This window comes from Balaenoptera musculus, chromosome 13 (assembly GCF_009873245.2).
Source record: "Balaenoptera musculus isolate JJ_BM4_2016_0621 chromosome 13, mBalMus1.pri.v3, whole genome shotgun sequence".
Lineage (NCBI taxonomy): Eukaryota > Metazoa > Chordata > Mammalia > Artiodactyla > Balaenopteridae > Balaenoptera > Balaenoptera musculus.
The window spans coordinates 12,957,691-12,978,272 of NC_045797.1; the positions used below are offsets into that span (position 1 = coordinate 12,957,691).

At 39.3% G+C, this 20,582-nt stretch overlaps 1 protein-coding gene and 1 gene segment (V, D, J or C); one reads left to right on the forward strand and one right to left on the reverse strand.

The window, feature by feature from the left end:
• Positions 1 to 2,686: 2,686 nt before the first annotated feature.
• LOC118906316 lies at positions 2,687 to 3,534 on the reverse strand. The segment is given in 3 exon segments: positions 2,687 to 2,871; positions 3,198 to 3,299; positions 3,486 to 3,534. Coding segments are annotated over 3 exon segments (336 nt in total).
• A 4,916-nt stretch (positions 3,535 to 8,450) lies between these two features.
• LOC118906037 (immunoglobulin kappa light chain-like) overlaps positions 8,451 to 20,582 on the forward strand; it is a 29,543-nt gene continuing 17,411 nt past the window's right edge. Inside the window, 3 exon segments of the mRNA XM_036873235.1 lie at positions 8,451 to 8,499; positions 8,687 to 8,760; positions 8,762 to 8,979. Of these exon segments, the coding sequence (XP_036729130.1) occupies positions 8,451 to 8,499; positions 8,687 to 8,760; positions 8,762 to 8,979 (341 nt within the window).

The following is a 20,582-nucleotide window of genomic DNA, read 5'->3' on the forward strand; positions in this document are numbered from 1 at the left end:
AAAGCTTTACAGACAAACTAAAGCTAAGAGTATTCAGCACCACCAAACCAGCTCTACAACAAATGCTAGAGGAACTTCTCTAAGTGGGAAACACAAGAGAAGAAAAAGACCTACAAAAACAAACCCATAACAATTAAGAAAATGGTAATAGGAACACACATATCGATAATTACCTTAAATGTGAATGGATTAAATGCTCCAACAAAAAGACACAGGCTTGCTGAATGGATACAGAAACAAGACTCATATGTATACTGTCTACAAGAGACCCACTTCAGACCTAGGGACACATACAGACTGAAGTGAGGGGATGGAAAAGAATTCCATGCTAATGGAAATCAAAAAGAAAGCTGGAGTAGCAATACTCATTATCAGATAAAATAGACTTTAAAATAAAGAATGTTACAAGAGACAAGGAAGGACACTACATAATGATCAAGGCATCAATCCAAGAAGAAGATATAACAATTATAAATATATATGCACCCAACATAGGAGCACCTCAATATATAAGGCAACTGCTAACAGCTATAAAAGAGGAAATCGACAGTAAAACAATAATAGTGGGGGACTTTAACACCTCACTTACACCAATGGACAGATCATTGAAACAGAAAATTAGTAAGGAAACAGAAGCTTTAAATGACACAATAGACCTGATAGATTTAATTGATATTTATAGGACATTCCAACCAAAAACAGCAGATTACACTTTCTTCTCAAGTGCGCACGGATCATTCTCCAGGAGAGATCACATCTTGGGTCACAAATCAAGCCTCAGTAAATTTAAGAAAATTGAAATCATATCAAGCATCTTTTCTGACCACAACGCTATGAGATTAGAAATCAATTACAGGGGAAAAAAACTTAAAAAACACAACAAATGGATGCTAAACAAGACAGTGTACAATAAACAAGAGATCACTGAAAGAAATCAGAGATGAAATCAAAAACTACCTAGAGACAAATGACAATGATAAACATGATGATCCAAAACCTATGGAATGCAGCAAAAGCAGTTCTAAGAGGGAAGTTTATAGCAATACAAGCCTACCTCAAGAACAATAAAAATCTCAAATAAACAATCTAAACTTACACCTAAGGAACTAGAGAAAGAAGAACAAACAAACCGAAGTTAGTAGAAGGAAAGAATCATAAAGAGTCAGAGCAGAAATTGAATGAAAGTAGAAACAAAGAAAACACTAGCAAAGATCAATAAAACGAAAAGCTGGTTCGTTTCAGAAGATAAACAAAATTGATAAACCATTAGCCAGACTCATCAAGAAAAAGAGGGAGAGGACTCAAATTAATAAATTAGAAATGAAAAAGGAGAAGGTTACAGCAGACACTGCAGAAATACAAAGCATCCTAAAGAGACTACTACAAACACTCTATGCCAATAAATGGACAATCTGGAAGAAATGGACACATTCTTAGAAAGGTATAACCTTCCAAAACCTGAACCAGGAAGAAATAGAAAATATGAACAGACCCATCACAAGTAATGAAATTGAAACTGTGATTAAAAATCTTCCAACAAACAAAAGTCCAGGACCAGATGGCTTCACAGGTGAATTCTATCAAACATTTAGAGAAGAGCTAACACCCGTCCTTCTCAAACTCTTCCAAAAAATTGCAGAGGAAGGAAAACTCCCAAATTCATTCTATGAGGCCACCATCACCCTGATACCAAAACCAGACAAAGATACTACAAAAAAAGAAAATTACAAACTAATATCACTGATGAATATAGGTGCAAAAATCCTCAACAAAATACTAGCAAACGGAATCCAACAACACATTAAAAGGATCATACACCATGGTCAAGTGGGATTTATCCCAGGGATGCAAGGATTCTTCAATATACGCGAATCAATCAATGTGATACATCATATTAACAAATTGAAGAAGAAAAACCAATATGATCCATCTCAATAGATCAGAAAAGCTTTTGACAAAATCAACACCCATTTATGATAAAAAGCTCTCCAGAGAGTGGGCATAGAGGGAACCTACCTCAACATAATAAAGGCCATGTATGACAAACCCACAGCAACATCATTCTCAATGGTGACAAACTGAAAGCATTTCCTCTAAGATCAGGAACAAGACATGGATGTCCACTCTCGCCACTATTATTCAACATAGCTTTGCAAGTCCTAGCCATGGCAATCAGAGAAGAAAAAGAAATAAAAGGAATACAAATTGCAAAAGAAGAAGTAAAACTGTCACTGCCTGCAGATGACATGACACTATACATAGAGCATCCTAAAGATGCCACCAAAAAACTACTAGAGCTAATCAATGAATTTGGTAAAGTTGCAGGATACAAAATTAACGCACAGAAATGCACAGACGTAGAGAACAAATGTATGGACACCAAGGGGGGTAAGCGGTTGGGGGTGGTGGTGGTGGTGGTGTGATGAATTGGGCGATTGAGATTGACATGTATACACTGATGTGTATAAAATTGATGACTAATAAGAACCTGCTGTATAAAAAAATTTTTTTAATAAAAAATAAAAAGAAATTTTGAACAATGTAGAGGAGACATAGCTTCTCCTACGGCTAAGGGAGAAATAGGGCTGAGCCGGAAGGAAGCAGCTGGTGCAGCAAATACTCCCTGACCCATGGCTCTAGGGAGGAGGTTTACGTTTGAGGCTGAAGCACCGTAAGACGCTTTGCTCTAATACTGCTGGCAATAATAAACTGCCACACCTTCAGGCTGGACGCTGCCTACGGTGAGAGTGAAATCTCTTGTGGACCCATTGCCACTAAATCAATCAGGACTCCCACATGTCTGGATGGATGCCCAGGAGATGAGCAGTTCGGGAGACTCTTCTGGTTTCTGCTGGTACCAGGCAAAATAGGTTTTCTGGTTGGAGTATAAAAGAGTCTGGCTGGGGCTTCCCTGGTGGCACAGTGGTTGAGAATCTGCCTGCCAATGCAGGGGACACGGGTTCGAGCCCTGGTCTGGGAAGATCCCACATGCCGCGGAGCAACTAGGCCCGTGAGCCACAACTACTGAGCCTGCACGTCTGGAGCCTGTGCTCCGCAACAAGAGAGGCCGTGACAGTGAGAGGCCCGCGCACCGCGATGAAGAGTGGCCCCCGCTCGCTGCAACTAGAGGAAGCCCTCGCACAGAAACGAAGACCCAACACAGCGAAAAATAAATAAATAAATTTATAAAAAAAAAAAAAAAAGATTCTGGCTGGACCTGCAGTTGATAGTGCCCCTCTGTCCTGTGGACACAGCCAGGGAGCTTGGAGACTGGGTCATCACGATGGCCCCAGAGGCACCTGCAATCACAATGGACCAGTCACCATATATTGCATCATGAATATATTAAAATATATATCTTAAAAATGTACGGTTTGTTCTTTGTCAAACCTAATCACACTGTTTTAGGTAAAATGGTTTATTCATTCTGCGTGGTAAAGTCAGTTTTTAGTTTTATAAAGATATTTCTCCTTTAAATCTCTCACCTGAGACCCAGAGGACCAGGAAGATGAGAAACTGTGGCTCTGGCATCATCTTGATGCTGCTCACCTGTCCGATGCACTCAGGCCCCATTTCCAGGAAACCCCACGAATAGAGCCTGAACAGCCAGCCTAGGGCTCCAGGAGCCTATGCAAAGCATCAGAGCATGAAATCAAAAGTGCCTGTGCAGTGAGTTGTGAAGACAAATAATGAAAATAAGGAGACAAAAATATCACTACCCCAGGAGATGTGATTGTATGCCTAAAAGAGGCCCAGAAACCATCCTAAAACTGTGATTTTCAATACAATTCGCCAAAATTCCCAAATGTAAAATTTTCTTAATACAGCTGTACTTTTTCAAAACAGTTGAAGGAAACTTGAAAACATAAATTAACTTATAATAAATAAATTAATTGTGAGTATGTATACAGGACTTATTTAAAACATATAAATATGGTGTCAGTATATAAAATATATTCATGTCACTGAATAGAATGAAGATATTATGCACACGTTTGTATCTATCTCAGATTCTCTTTTCAATTTTAAATTCATATTTGAAGTTCCTCTTGGACAGCTCATAAGCTCTCAATACATCCAAATTATACCTCTCATATTTCCCCTAACACATATGCTGTCTTAGAAAACAAATCGCCACATACCGAGGAACCACCCCTGTTACTAATCTTTACGTCAATCAGTTAGTTTCTCGAATATCATTTTAAGTCCTCTCAGATTTCTTTCTCTAACTGACCTAAAGTAAATAGCTTCAGCTCCCAAGCACTGCTAGAGCAGTTCTTTATTTATTCCTACTCCAAATGAAATATATATACATAGAATTACACAAATAACAAACAGTATCATGAACTCTCCTAGGCACAGGACATTTTGAACAACTCCATCAGAACCCTTGACCTCATAGAGCTTTCAGTCTAATGGGAGGGACAGATAATAAACAAATAAGCTTTCTGCTACCCCTCCTACCCACTCCCTCTGAGATTCCTCCCCTGAAGAAATGTCATTACACAGGGTGAATGGGGCAATGAATGTCCAGGTGCACTTATTTTATCCTCATCCTGCATCATAAAAAAGAGTCAGAGGAAAGCGGAAAAAATCAGTACAGTTTAACACTTGTGTTTCCTGGGAAAATAAAGCCAATGGTAGTCTCATTAATTGTCAGATATCCAAATCATCTCTTGATTACAAACAGTGGTCTTTCAGTGCATCATGTCTCTGCAGCATGAAACTACACAAGACACAGGTCAGTGACAAAAATCAATACGCTGTATATAAAAATGACCTGGATCTAGTTTTAGAAGAGCACTTTTTTATGTTTAATATTCATGTCTCGTGAAGGGAACCTTCTTCCATTTTACCCTTCTCCATTTTTTCTTGAAAAATGAAGTTTTCCTAGATGAAAGAGACATCCACTTATTCTTCTTGTGCCTCAGATTTATAGTGACTCCTCCCTGAAGCACTTATATTTTCCTCTTGTAATCCTTAATTCAGAGCCTCATTCCTTGGCTTGCAAATTGCTATCTTCCCTCTGCGTCTTTACATGTTCTTCCCTGTGTGTGTGTGTGTGTGTTCCAATTTCTTCTTCTTTAAGGACACCAGACATACAGGATTAGTGGTCACATCTCATTTTAACTTAATTACCTCTTTAATGAACCTATTTTCAAATACAGTTACATCCTGGGGTAATTACCACTGGCTATCACAACATATGAATTTGGGGGATATGATTCAGCCCATAATGTGCAGTAATATCCAGAAGCAAAGTTCTGCTCTTCTCACTGCATCCTATCAGGTGGTGCATGATTTCAATCTGTCCCTTTACTGATGATGTTTCCTTAGAATGTTTAATTAAGGTAGTGCCTGCCAGACCTCTGCTGCATAGTTACTTTTGCCCCTTTGTACTTAATGAGAACATATGAATAAGTTCTTTGGTACTATATGAATCCCTATTCCTCATCAAAACATCAGTATGAACTCATGGATTCCTAGTTCATCAATGGGTTATAACATGTTACCATCATTAATTATTTTGATACTCAAAGTTTCCCAGATTTGGCCAGTTGGTGAACCATTAAAGTTGGCTTCTATTTCCTTCTGCCACAACCCCATCATTCTTTGAGCATTTCTTTAGTTTCTGGAACTAGATGGTCCAGGCTCATCTGGCTTTTTTCCTGTCCTAGATCCAGAATCAGACATTTCTCCAAGAATTATTGGTTCCTTTTAGTGGAGAATGGTATTTAGAAACCAAGATTTGAGCACTATGGATGCTATTTGGGACCGGGGTGTCATTGCTTCCAGCCTAGGGAAAATTTATCTATCTACCTATCTATCTATCATCTATCTATCTATCATCTATCTATCTACACAAACATATACATGTGCACATTCATATCTGTACCTACAATAGCCCAAGGGTTTACACTATCTCCAGTTCCCATCTAACACCACAGAGTTTATTCTAACACTCTCCTTCGATTATTCATGACTCTTTCTCTAACAGTGAAAATTTGACTCCAAGTATCATTATTGCGTTTAATTACTTGATCAAACTACTTGATCAAATTGATTTGAAATCAATCTCCGGTGGTGGCCGTCCCTTCCACCTCCTGTGCAGACAACTCCACCTCCCTCCCCACACACACATATACCTTGCTCCAGCTCTGATAGCCCTTGCACAGCCATCACCATTTTGTGCCTCCTGCACGGTGGACTCCTCACCCAGTCTGGGCTCTGACTCCTGCACTGTGGGCCCCCACCCACGTGAACATCCTCTTTAAACACCCATCAGCTGGCACACCCAAACTGGGAAAATAGTGCCATCATTCCTTGCTCTAGCCCCAGCAACCCATGTTGTACTTCCAACTCCACCCCACACAGATGTCCTTTCCATATTTTGGGCTCCAAACCCCACAAGGGTCTTCCCCCTTCCTTTTCCTATGTGGTTGCTTCCTCATCATGCTTGGGCTCTAATGTCCTAAATGCAAACATTGAAAACTATGCTCTCTTAAGATCTGGAAAAGATTTGGTGATAGTGTGGTAGAATATGCAGGTTTAGGGAACATAATAGATGCAAGGGTATACATGAGCACTTGGTCTAAGGAAGACCTTAACTTCTAAAGAAGAATAGCTTGGGTTAAGAGGGAATAGAAAGCAGTGGTGTGTGCAATGCAGAGAGCATCTAGCATGTAATAGCAAATAGAGTTAGGAAGGTGGCTGATACTTCTCAGATGTAGAGAGAGAAAATTTCTGACCTTGGCTGGCCTGGATGGAAATGGTGGGACAGAACATTCATAAATGCTTAGCCGGAGATGAGTAGTTGGTGATGACAGATAACCAGTGTCTGGTCCTTTCTTTACAAATCATGGCTGTGCATATTTTTATTGCTCTTCTCCTTCATAGCATCTCTCATTGGTACTGCTAATAATTTATCTTATTAAGAGCATCAGAGTCAAAGAGAAAGCCGCTCTGGCCTCAGTATCCATAGGTTCTAAGTTGAAGGAGGTTATAAAGTTTCTTGCAGTTTCTGGTGTTGTGTCATACCTGAAAATCCCTGCCTTAGTTGGAGAGACAGCAAGAAAAGCATGTTTTGAACTCTGAAGAGAGCAAAATATCACTCTAATCATAGGACCGCAGATAACCCAACATCATCACTAGTTCCCCAACCCTCAGAATTTTAAGACAGGGGATGGACCAAACTCTACTTGAATGTGCTTCCAAGAATCATCAGCAAGTTTGGATTCGTAGCAAGAAAACTTCATCAAGTCATAGATTAAACAGAAAAATGAACAAATTGCATTAAATATATAGCAATCATTTGACAAACGAATGAAAAGTGACCACACTAGGCTTCAAATCTATCTTACTAGTAGTATGGTCTATGTGACCTGTTGGTTTTTCTGGGTATGAGACTATTCACCCTTTACATATATAATACTATGAAAAGTGTGTGACGTAAGCTTCTCCTTAACAAAACTGTGATCAGGGATCAAGAACCTCCTCCCAACAATACAGAAAAACTTTACTCTTAAATGATACAACTCATATTAGTACAAATCTTAAGTACAAATTCAGATATGTCCCCATAACTCAGTGATATAAAGAAGATAAATAATATGAATAGATGTGAAAAGGCTCTAAATTCTTAAAAATCTATTGGACAAGGAATGAATAATCCATTCACTACAAAATAACCTAGTAATCTTCCAGAAGTAAATCTGGCATATTACATCTTTCTCCTTCATGATAGATACAGAGTAATTAACTCTGCCTACATGGACAGTACCATTGTCTGTCTTCATGTATATGGTATCAGTACACTGGAGGGGGGAGGGGGGAGGGAGGAGGGGAGAGCCAGGGTCCTCCTTATCTGTGCAGTTGTGGTTACCCTTACAACCATGTTGCCTGGCCTAACCTGATATTACTCTTTCCTAATTCTAACAAAGAATAAGGTGACTTCTTGGGAAGTGCCCTTGGGAAATAGCACCATGCAGCAAATGAAAGGTGTATCTGGAACATAAAGTTCCTATAAACGTCTCAATCCATTTAGACCCAAGCATGCACCAAGGGAGACATCTAGGCATAGCGCTGGTAGAAAGAGGAAAATAGAACCAAAGGCGTTTATTTTGTTTCCAGCAGGCTTATACCAAACACCATCTCTCTGAATCTAGGTGAATAATGAAGTGAGAGGACACGGGAAGGAAATTCTGTGATGAAAGGAGAAAAATTCATCCCTCAGACTAAGTCAATAGGCTTTTCTGACTTGCCCACCTGGGGATGGGTTGCTCAAGTGTGGAGAAGAGGAGGCACGTGGTTTCTGCAGCTGGAAACCCAGCTCGCCCCACCCCAGCTGCTTTGCATGTTCCTCCCGGCCCACCCTGTTGCCCAGAGCCCATATCTATGCCTGAGTCAGTGCTCTGGGGAAGGTCTGCCTCGGATCTGCCTCTGAGTGGATCATGGAAGCCCTAGCTCAGCTTCTCTACCTCCTGTTACTCTGGATCCCAAGTGAGAGGAACATGGGGTGGTTCTGCATGTCAGTGAAGATTTGGTTCATGCAGTTGGGTCCTGCATCTTTGCTCAGCAAGCAAAAAATTAAAGCTCAGTGTAGATCGCTGATCCTAGCCCTGTTGGGAAGACAACAAGTAGGATCTAGATTACATGAGTGACTTTTTTGTTTTATTTCCAATCTCAGATACCACTGGAGAAGCCACGTTGACACAGTCTCCAGCCTCCCTGTCTTTGTCTCCAGGGGAAAGCGCCACCCTCAACCTGCAGGGCCAGTCAGAGTGTTAGCAACTACTTAGCCTGGTACCAGCAGGAACCTGGGCAGGCTCCCAGGCTCCTCATCTATGATGCAACCACCAGGGCCTCTGGCATCCCGGCCCGGTTCAGTGGCAGTGAGTCGGGGACAGCCTTTACTCTCACCATCAGCAGCCTGGAGCCTGAAGATGTTGCTGTTTATTACTGCTATCAGTACTATAGCGGGTATCCACAGTGATTCAACGTGAAACAAAAGGCTCCGCAAACCTTTGAGGGTTTTTCATTATACCAGCTGTTTCCTTTATAAGCAGCTGCTGTGATGGCTGCACAGTTTCAGCATCTCTACCTCTATTTGGAAATCTTAACGTTCTGAAAAGTAACCCCGTGACAAGATTTGCACGCGGATTCCTGGAATTTTTCTTGGACTTAAATGCACAGCCAGGTTTAGGTACAATTTCTCTGCCAGTGGCATTGGATCAGACTCACATGAGTGGATGCCTTTAAAGATGTACGTGTCCTGGCCAGTGCAATAAGGCAACTGGAACAACAACAAAGAACAGAACTGGAAAGGAAGAATTAAAACTGTCAAGATGAATGGATTGTGTGCAGAGAAAATTCAAAATAATCTTCAGAAAAACTACTGAAATCAATAAGAGGAATAGCCAACCACTGGATTCAAGGTCAATATACAGAAGAAAAAAAAACCAATTTGATTTCTCTATAACTGCAACAAATTATAAAAATTAAAATTACAAAACACACCATCTACAAGAGCATCCAAAGCATCATATATTTAGGAAAAAATAACAAAATACACTGTAGACTCCAGAATATTATTCAAAGAAATTGAAAAAAACCTAGTCAAAATCAAAATCTCAACAGGATTTTTTTTTTAAATCTTAGACTTTATTCTGTAGCTTTATTGATCATATTAATATGGTATTTTTAAACCATTTTCTTGTATTAGAATGAACATACTAGTGATTGTGTGTATTATTTTAGGAATCAAGATTTTCAGTATAAAAGAAAAGGAAGTACAATCACAGAATCAAGAATTTAAGTAGAAACACTGTTGAGCATTACTGTTGAGTTTGCTACTCAATCATGTTATTAACTCGTTTATTGGTGCCATGAAGAATACAGAAACTGTTAAAAATAGCAGTTAGGAGACATTTTCTGACTCAAAGGGAATATTAGTAGCATGAACCTATACGTTCTGCCCTTGAGTCAGAAGAAAACCATGTGAAATATCCAGAATCCAGGACTTCCCTGGCAGTCCAGTGGTTAGGACTCCACGCTCCCACTACAGGGGCCACAGGTTCGATCCCTGGTTGGGGAACTAAGATCCTGCATGCCGCATGGCGTGGCCAAAAATAAAACCAAACATATATATATGTATATATATATAATATCCAAAATCCAATTTGATCTAATTTTAAAGATCCTCAAGAGTTACATAGTCCTATGAATATGAAAGAATGCACAGTTCCATCAGGTCTTCAAGTTCAAGGGTCTCTAGAGATTTTTTTTTTCACACACACACACTGTATTTTATTTTTACAAGAGATAAATAGACTGACACCAAGCATTGTAAATGGATGACCACAACAAAAACAACAATGATTGCAATTACCAAACATGAAACACACTCATACTATGTCATAATATTGACATTCAGTCCAGTAATCCTCCACTGTAACAGCTCCTTTACTTTGCAGTGAAAATTGATTTGTATATTCTTTGCCTCTGAGTCCCTGTGGGATTTTTTTTTTTAATTCAAACAGAAAGTCACAAAAATTATAATCATCCTCAACAGTTCACTCAGTCCCATGTAATTAATTTTTTTTTCATCTTGATCTTTTGTTAGCACTTTTATGAGTTCATTAGTTTTTCATTAGAGTTCTGAAAATGCTTATTCATTCAGTTCAGCAGTACAGTTACCAGAAACCTGTACTTGTCAGCGTCTTTTCCATGAATTCCTTGAAGATGAAACCCTTTTATAGGAACATATTTGCAAAAGCATCAGAGTACACCCAGAACTGTCTGTAAATGACAAAAGACTTAAAAATGACCACGGTTAAAGATTTGATGAAAGTTCATAATAGTGCAATTGACAAGGAAATTTAGTTATTTCTGAGATATACATTTAAAAGTAATAACTAGAATTATGACTTATAACATTATACCAGAACATATAAGATTTTTAGAAATTTCACGTAATGTCTGAAACATTTATATTAACATATTTCCATACAAATAACCCAATGAAAGTTTAGTATTAGTTGTTTTGTTTGTTTTTTTATACTGCAGGGTCTTATTAGTCATCAATTTTATACACATCAGTGTATACGTGTCAATCCCAATCGCCCAATTCTGCACACCACCATCCCCACCCCACCGCAGTTTTCCCCCCTTGGTGTCCATATGTCTGTTCTCTACATCTGTGTCTCAACTTCTGCCCTGCAAACCAGCTCATCGGTACCATTTTTCTAGGTTCCACATACATGCGTTAATATACGATATTTGTTTTTCTCTTTCTGACTTACTTCACTCTGTATGACAGTCTCTAGATCCATCCACGTCTCAACAAATGACTCAGTTTCGTTCCTTTTTATGGCTGAGTAATATTCCATTGTATATATGTACCACAACTTCTTTATCCATTCATCTGTCGATGGGCATCTAGGTTGCTTCCATGTCCCGGCTATTGTAAATAGTGCTGCAATGAACATTGGGGTGCATGTGTCTTTTTGAATTATGGCTTTCTCTGGGTATACGCCCAGTAGTGGGATTGCTGGATCATATGGTAAATCTATTTTTAGTTTTTTAAGGAACCTCCATACTGTTCCCCATAGTGGCTGTATCAATTTCCATTCCCACCAACAGTGCAAGAGGGTTCCCTTTTCTCCACACCCTCTCCAGCATTTGTTGTTTGTAGATTTTCTGATGATACCCATTCTAACTGGTGTGAGAAAAAAGTCTCTTTTACCATGCTTCCACCCGAGTTAGTGGGGTACCCACCAGGTTCAGTGGCGTGGGTTCAGGACAGACTTCACTCTCACCATTGGGGACCTGGAGCCTGAAGACTATGCAGTCTATTTCTGTCTTCAAACCCTGAAGAGTCCTCCCACAGTGGTTGAGCCTCAAACACTAACTTCCCCACCAAGGCAAGCCCATAGGCCCAGCTGCCCCATCCTTGCTCAGGATCTCCTCTGACAGAAACAACTGAGCATAGTCAACAAACAAACAAGTGAAAAACAAGCTAACAGCACAGGCACAGACTGCCTGGAGCCTTCTGTCCCCTTCTTCCTCTCCATGGTCTTACGTATTTTGCATAAAAGAAACTTCAAAGGCATAGGAGCAACCAGACCAAAAAAGGTGGAGAAAGAACTATGGATAGATTTGTTCTCTCTCTCTCATCCCCACGTCTCCTCCTGAGTCTCCTCCAGACACTGGAGCATCATCTTCTCCATCTCTTTAATCTTTGCATGTCCACCCAGGTCCCCAGGCACTGCCCTCCAGCTAAGAGATTTTTAATTGCACCTTGATGGGGTGTGCACCATTGGACAGTTGAGGGACAAGGAGATGATGTCACTGGCCCAGGTCCTTGGTCTCCTGCTGCTCTGTGCTCCTGGTGAGGAAAATTGTGCCAAATCACAGAACTACAATGAATGGTCTCTCCAGTGTTAACTGTGTTTCACAGGAAACATGTTTTTGAGATGTAATAGGAAAAAAATGCCACAACGTTATCCAATTCTCCAGCTCTCACACTGCAAAGATGAGCTTTTCTGTTTCATTTTTCTTTCTAAACAAGCTGCATAATATTATAGGTCCAGTCTTTCTCTGTGAGTGCAGATTCCTCTTACTCATACTCTGTAGTCACAGGTCTGGAGAGCCTTAATCAGCTGCAGGGCTGGAACCAGCCTCGTGCACACTGATGAGAGGGACAACCTAGCCTGGTTCCAGCACAAGCCTGGAGAGCTCCTGTGTTCCTCATGGACCAGCTTCCAACTGAGTTCTCTGAGTTCCCACTCAGTTCAGTGGTGATGAGTCTGGAATGACTTCACTCCCAGCGTCAGCAACCTGGAATGTGAGGATATGGCAACTTGTTACTATGGTCAAGCATGTAAATATCTGTCAGTGATGATCATCCCTTCACATAAGCTCCCCAGTTGAGGGCATTCAGTGAGGTTCAGCCAGTGATCCTTCATCTCCCACAGATGTGGCAGAAACAGCATCCATGGGCCTCAATCTCCCACATCTGCCCACAGAAACAATGACTTGGCAGCCATCCATAGACAAAAGTACCTTTGTGGGAGCTTTGGGATCCAGGTAGGAAGTTGTGAAATCTTGGCGGAGTCCAAGACCAATGAAGACCCCTTGGAGGAGGCAGGCACATGTCTGGTGGCAGAGTCATCAAACATGGTCCCAGCTGCAGCTGCTGGATTTGGCTTAAGCTCTACTTGGCTGCAGCCCTACCATGAGCTCTTTATGCCAAGGGATCAGGGAGGAGCCACACCCATGTCCATTGTAAGGGACTCATCAACCTTAATCCCAACTGCAGACCCTGAAGTAGCCCTGTGACCCAGCTCCAGCCCTGCTTGACCATGGTTCTGGAGGCAGTCCTGCCCACTCATCAACCCATCCAGTGACCTGGTAGGATCCTGCCCAGGTACCCAGCAGGAGATAAACCCATGCATGACCCTGGTAACAGGTTTACCATCTGAAGACCCAACTGCTGACCAAGAAGCAGCCCATGACCCAGCTCAAGCCCTGCTTGACCATGGTCCCAAAGACACTCTCATTTACCCAGGGACCTGTCATAAATCACACCCACCCATGACCCCAGTACCAGATCTGCCAATCATAACTCAGTCATGAACCCAACAGCAGCCACATGATTTGGCTCCAGCTTCACTCAACTAAGACCCCAGAGACAGTCCCATCAGACCAAGGACACAGCAAGAGAAGATCTTTACCTACCAAAAAAACAGTCTGTAAAAAATGGCAGAAGTGACATGACTGTGCCTTCAAATACTCAGACACCAACACAAGGCCACAGGGACCACAAAGTATCAGGCAAACATGACACCACCAAAGGAAACTCATAAAGCTCCAGTAACTGACCTAAAGAAACAAGATTCATGGACTCTCTGACAAAGAATTCATATAATGGTGTTAAAGTATCTTATTGAGCTATAAGACAACACAGACAAATAAATGAAATCAGAAAAACAAACATGAATAAGGTAGGAAATTTAATAAAGAAATAAAAACCATTTAAAAAAACAGAAATGCTGGAGGTAAATAATACAAGACTGAAGTGAAAATTTTAAGAGAGAGTACCAACAGCAGACCTGATCATGCAGAAGAGAGAAACAGCAAACTTAAAGACACATCATTTGAAATCAGCCAGTTAGAGGAACAAAATGAAAAAGAGTGAAGAAAGCTAACAGGACTTATGAGAGGCCCCTCGAATCAATACACACATTATTGGAGTACCAAAAGTAAGAGCAAGAAAGGGGTGGAGCACTTAATTATAGAAATAATGGCTGACTCCACCTGCAACAGGGCTCTAACAGCATGGAGAAAAGAGGAGGCCCCACCTGACATCCAGTGCAGGCTCTGGACATCACAACACCAATCAAACCCCTGATAAAGGGAATAATGACCAGCACACTCTGTCTTTGGTATGGTTGGCATCCATACCGAAAACAACCCTCGCACCAAAAATATTGGACTCACGTAGTCTACACAAGGATGGTCTCACATAAAAACACCCCTTCAAGACCAGAGTAGATAACTGTCTCTCCTGAATTCATAGAGACAGAGAAAGTTAAGTAAAATGAAAAAGCAGAGGAACTACTCCCAAGTAAAAGAACAAGAGAAATCCCTTGAAAGAACAAATAATGAAACAGACCTCTCCAGTCTACCAGACCCCGAGTTCAAAAAGGATGTAATAAAAATGCTAAAAGAATTAAGAGAGATTATCAATGGAAATACAGATCATTGTAACAAAGAAGTAGAAACTATAAAGAGGAACCAACCAACACAATTGCTGAGATAAAAACCAATCCAGAAGCAATGAATGGCAGACAAAATAATGCAGATGAATGAATAAGTGATCTGGAAGATAGAATAATGGAAATCACCCAAGCAGAACAGCAGACAGAAAGACAAATGAAAAAAAAAAAAGGAAGCAACATACAAGATCTACAGGATAATATAAAGCATGCCAACCTACGCATAATAGTTGTTCCTGAAAACATACTCAGAGAAATTATGGCAGAAAACTTCCCAAACCTAAAGAAGGAAATAGATATCCAGGTACAGGAAGCACACAGGGTTCCAAACAAGATGAACCCAAACAGACCCACATGAAGACATATCATAATTAAAATGGCAAAAGTTAAAAGATAAAGAGAGGATTCTAAAAGCTACAAAAGAAAATTAAAGAGTCAGTTACAAGGGAACCCCGAAAAAGGTATCAGCTGATTTTTCTACAGAAATTTTGCAGGCCAGAAGGGAGTGGCATGATATACTGAAAGGGAAAAACCTGCAAACTAGGATACCCTACTTAACCAGATTATCATTTAGAATGGAAGGAGAGATAAAGAATTTCACAGACAAGCAAAAACTAAAAGAATACAGTAATACTAAACCTACCCTAAAAGAAATATTGAAAGGTCTTCTCTAAACAGAAAAGAAGCAAGATTCTATAAGGAAGGGAAAATAACAATAGGAAAGGCAAATATATAAAAGGAGTAAAGATCATTTAAATAAGCCAGTACATAGATTAAAAAACAATCAAAAAATTTTTATAAAAGTGATTATAACTACAGTTAACAGTAAAAGGATAAACATGAAGATGTAAAATAGGACATCAAAATCACAAAATGGAGGGAGGGGAGTAAAAAAATGTAGACCTTTTAGAATGTGTTTGAACTTATATGACTATCAGTCTAAAGCAGGTAACTATAGTTATGGGTCAACATACTTGAAAACCAGGGTAACCACAAATCAGAATCATACAATAGATTCACAAAAACAGAAGAGAAAGGAATTCAAGCATAATACCAAAGAAAACCATCGAATCACAAAAGGATAAGCAAAAAGAAGAAGAAATAAACAAAGAAGAACTACAAAATCAACCAGAAAACAAGGTTTAAAATGGCAATAAGTACATATCTATCAATAATTATTTTAAATGTCAATGGACTAAATAAATGCTCCAATCAAAAGACATAGAATGGCAGATTGGATTAAAAAAAAAACAAACAAGAGCCTACAGTATGCTGCCTACAAGACTCATTTCAGGGTAAAAGACCCACACAGATTGAAGGTGAGTGGATGGAAAAAGATATTTCATGAAAATGGAAATGACAAGAAAGCAGGGGTAGCAATACTCAGTTCAGACAAAGTAGACCTTAAACAAAGGCCATAAAGAAAGACAAAGGGCATTATATAATGATAAAGGGATAAATACAAGAAGAGGATACTACACTTGTTAACATATATGCACCCAATATAGGAGCACATAAATATATAGAACAGATACTAACAGGTATAAAGGGAAAAATTGACAGGAATACTATAATAGTAGGAGACTCTTAATACCCCACTGATATCAATGGACAGATCTTTCAGACAGAAAAGCAATGAGGTGACAGAGACCCATAATGACACAACAGACCAGTTGGACTTAATTGATATCTTCAGGACATTCCATCCAAAAAAAACCCAGAATACACATTATTTCCAAGTGCACATAGAACATTCTCTAGGTCATATTAGGTAACACATACTAGGCCACAAAACAAGCCTCAACAAATTTAAGAGGATAGGAATTAATTCAAGCATCTTTTCTGACCACAGCAGTATGAAACTAGAAATTAACTACAGAAAGAAAAATGGGAAAAAAAACAATCATATGGAGACTGAACAACATGCTACTAAAAAAACCAATGGGTTAATGATAAAATCAAAGAGAAAATCCTAAGAATGGAAACTAGCTCTTTTACATTGTTTGTCTAATTTTAGACTTCATTACTTCATAAGGATTCTCATATTACAGGATCATTTTTCTGATAACAAAATTGGGGTTCAAAAAGAATAATTTGTCCACAATTACACAAGAAAGTATTCTAACCCAGGTTGGCCTAGTGACAGGGTCTATATTATTTCTATACATGATATTCCACAGCCACTCCTTAGAGCTATCTTGTATAACCTAAGTTAACTTAAGTTGAAATACAATGGTATTAGTTGACCAAATATTTCATGATCTATGAAATATAGCCTATATTACAGTCAGAAAATCTCTTAAAATATGCACCTCTTTCTATAGACTGAACTAAAAGTGGTGCTCATTATTATACAATTTTTAAAAGCAAAGCTCAAAATCATAGTCAAAAGTATGCAAATATGTATATAATACATGTATGTTAAATTAAAATATACATATATATGTTAAACTACAGATAGGGAGATAAGAGAGATAGAGGTAGAGAAAAAGGAAGAGAGAGAGACACACAGAGAGACCAAAATGTTTACATAGGGGTAATAAGTTTACCGGTGTATAGGGGTTTTGTTTGATTTTACTTTTCTACCTAAATTCTCCATAAATCATTCATAAATCTCATATGGTTTTTAAAATAATTTAAGATTGCTCTGTACCTGTTTTTTTTTCTCTGCAAATCTTACCATGACTTTTTGACTAAAAACAATAAAATCTGATGTGGCTCGTAATACTGCTTTTGTTACCTAGCAACCTCAGGGATCCAGGGAAGACTAGATAGCCATCTGCAGTCTTGTTGGCTTATACAGCACTGCCATTAACTGACAGAACTTCATAACTGCACCCTGACTTCAGTGTGAGGCGAGTCACAGTCAGCAATGTGACACTGTTTCTTTTTAATTATTTTCATTTTTAATGTTTATAGAAATGGTCAACCTTATACAAAGATATATAAAACACACATACACTGGAGTATTTTGAAGCGAATCCATTAAGAATTTCAGTACACTGTTTTTCCCAAGCAGCCACCATGCCACTATAATACAGAATTAAGAGTAATTCCCTAACATATCTAATAACCAGTTTCTATTCAAATTCCTTGATTCTCTCTAAATATGTTGATACAGAAATTTCACTTCGGTCAATGTCCAGGTCCAGATAACTGTACGGTTAAGTTTTACCAAAACCTCAACAAAAAAAAAAAATCCCTGTATTTTATGAAAATTGTCCAGGGAATAGTAGAAGAGAGTAAACTACCAGTATTTAGAACTATAAATCATGTCATGAGGCTAGGATAATCTTGAAACCAAAATTAAAGGCTGAACATGAAGAAAGAACCCAAACTCATTTATAGTCCTCGATGTAAAACTCTAAGAGAAAATATTAGAAAGCTGTATCTGTTAGAATTTCACTTGGCTGCACACAGTTGGAATCTAACCAGGGAATCTTGATAACATGAGGGGGTGTTCTTTTCTCACAGAACCTGGGGCAGGGGGCTCAGGGACGGAACAGGTTCCTTTCCTTCCTGCTCCCTCACCCTAGTTTGTGACCTTCACCCTACTTATCACAAGATGACTTTTCCAGTGTTCCAGGCAGAACCACTTGGACTTTACTGGTGTGGGTGGAGGTGGGGCCACTGTTTTTTCTGTGACATTTGGCTGTCTCTGTGGTTATTGTCTAAAAGCATTCTCCCTTTCTAGGCTGCCCTTTTCCTAGTCCTTTGGCAAGAAAGAGCCAGCATTTGTTAGGGCTCTTTTTTGTCTAAGCCCATTTGTGTTCCCAAGTTGCTAGTTTCTCCAACACCTGATCTGTGATATATGAGGCAAAAAGAAAACCTAGGTAGTTTTCTATCATTTTTCAGGTCCCAAGACCCCTACATGGTCTGCCTTATTCTCTCTACCTGTGTTAATTCCCTAGGGTCACCATAACAAAGTACCAAAAACTGGGTGGCTTTTTAAGCCACAAACTGGGTGACTTTTATAACAGATACTTATTCTCTCACAATTCTGGAGGCTGGAAGCTCCAAATAAGGTGTGGGCAGGGCCATGCTCCCTCTGAAACCTGTCAGGGACAATCTTCCCTTACCTCTTCCTAGCTCCTGGCAGTAGCTGTCAATCTTTAGCATTCCGTGGTTTGCAGCTGCATCTCTTCCATTTCTGCCTGTCATCACATGGCATTCTCCCATCTGGGTTTCTGTGTATTTTCTTCTTTTTATAAGAACACCAGTTATATTGGATTAGGGACCCACCCTTTTCCAGTATAACCTTATCTTAATTTAATTAATTATATCTGCAACAACCTTATTTCCAAATTAAGTCACATTCTAAGGTACTGGGTGTTAGGACTTCAACGTATCTCTTGGGAGGAACACAATCCACCCCATAACATCACCTCTCAGAGTATTATTTTTTTTCACATGATGCCTGGGGTTTTTAGCTGTACTTAGTGGGAGGAATAAGGAAAAGTACTTCTTTCTTTTGGGAAGTGGAAGTCACCTTGTATATTTTTTAAACTTTCAAAAACAAAAAATAGCAGCAACAATAAAACAAGGAACCAGTATCAGCTTTAGGTGGAATATTCAATGGTCCAAATATACATCCACAGTTCAATAGTGAAGACAACTGAATATCCAGGGTTTTTAATAAATTTATATGCATAACTACTCATATAGTAAAAGCTGAAGACACCTTATATTTACTAAGCACCTACATTGTTCTTGACAAGAAAGCAAAACCCTATTCCCTGCAAAACGTGACTTACTAGTTCAGCTGCCAGGTCACTGGAGGGCAAAGTAAAGAGGGTGGCACCCTTGCCCATCCACCCACGACAGGATTCCTGCTCTAGGAACTGAATCATCAGTTCCTTAACAATTAAATATTGTTTGTTAAGAACATAAAGTGTTTTAATAATTAAACGTTGTTGTTGAATGCCTTAAAAATAACAGGGTGTCCAGTCGTTTAAATTTCCCAGGTTTCAAGTTGAGGATGTGAACCAGTTAAAATGTAGGGACTCTATAAAACAATCTCATTCTATCTCCATATAGTTTGTTTTTGTTTTGTTTTGTTTTGTTGTCTTTTTATGCCAATACCATATTGTTCTGACTACTAAAGCTTTGTAGTATAGTTTGAAGTCAGGAAGTATGATGCCTCCAGTTTTACTTTTCTTTCTCAAGATTGCTTTGGCTGTTTGGGGGTCTTTGTGTTTCCATACAAATTTTAGGATTGTTTTTTATATTTCTGTGGAAAATGCCATTGAAATTTTGATAGGAATTGTACTGAATCTGTAGATCACTTTGCCAAGACTATGAGAAGGAGTCAATCTCACAAAAAGACAAAATAATCAGCAGTAATTTTTCTAAGGCTGTAATAGTAAAGACCTGTCCAGAAGAAAGAATTTTCTGTATTTGTCATCTCCTTTCTGTTTAATTATTCCATGTAAATCTAAGTGCTACACTCTCTCTCCCCACCTCAGTCACTGCCCTACTGCTCTGTGAGGTATAAATAGGAAGTGGCAGCCCTTGGGATGAAGCCTGCATGGCACTGGGCAGGAGAGACTCTGCACCCATCTAGAGAATATTTGATAAGATATGTGGTTCTCCATGTTCTTCAAGGATCTCTACATCTTTTGTCATACCTCATGTCCTCATGATGTTGTGTTACTGCTGTCCGCACAACAGTGGACCCCAGCAATACTAGTGTGGAGAAAAAAAGGAAGGAAGGAAGGGAGGGAGGGAGGGAGGAGATACTTGTTGATTTATCCATAAAAATTCTAATTTTTCTAATTAAATTATATATCCAAGTAGTTTCAATGT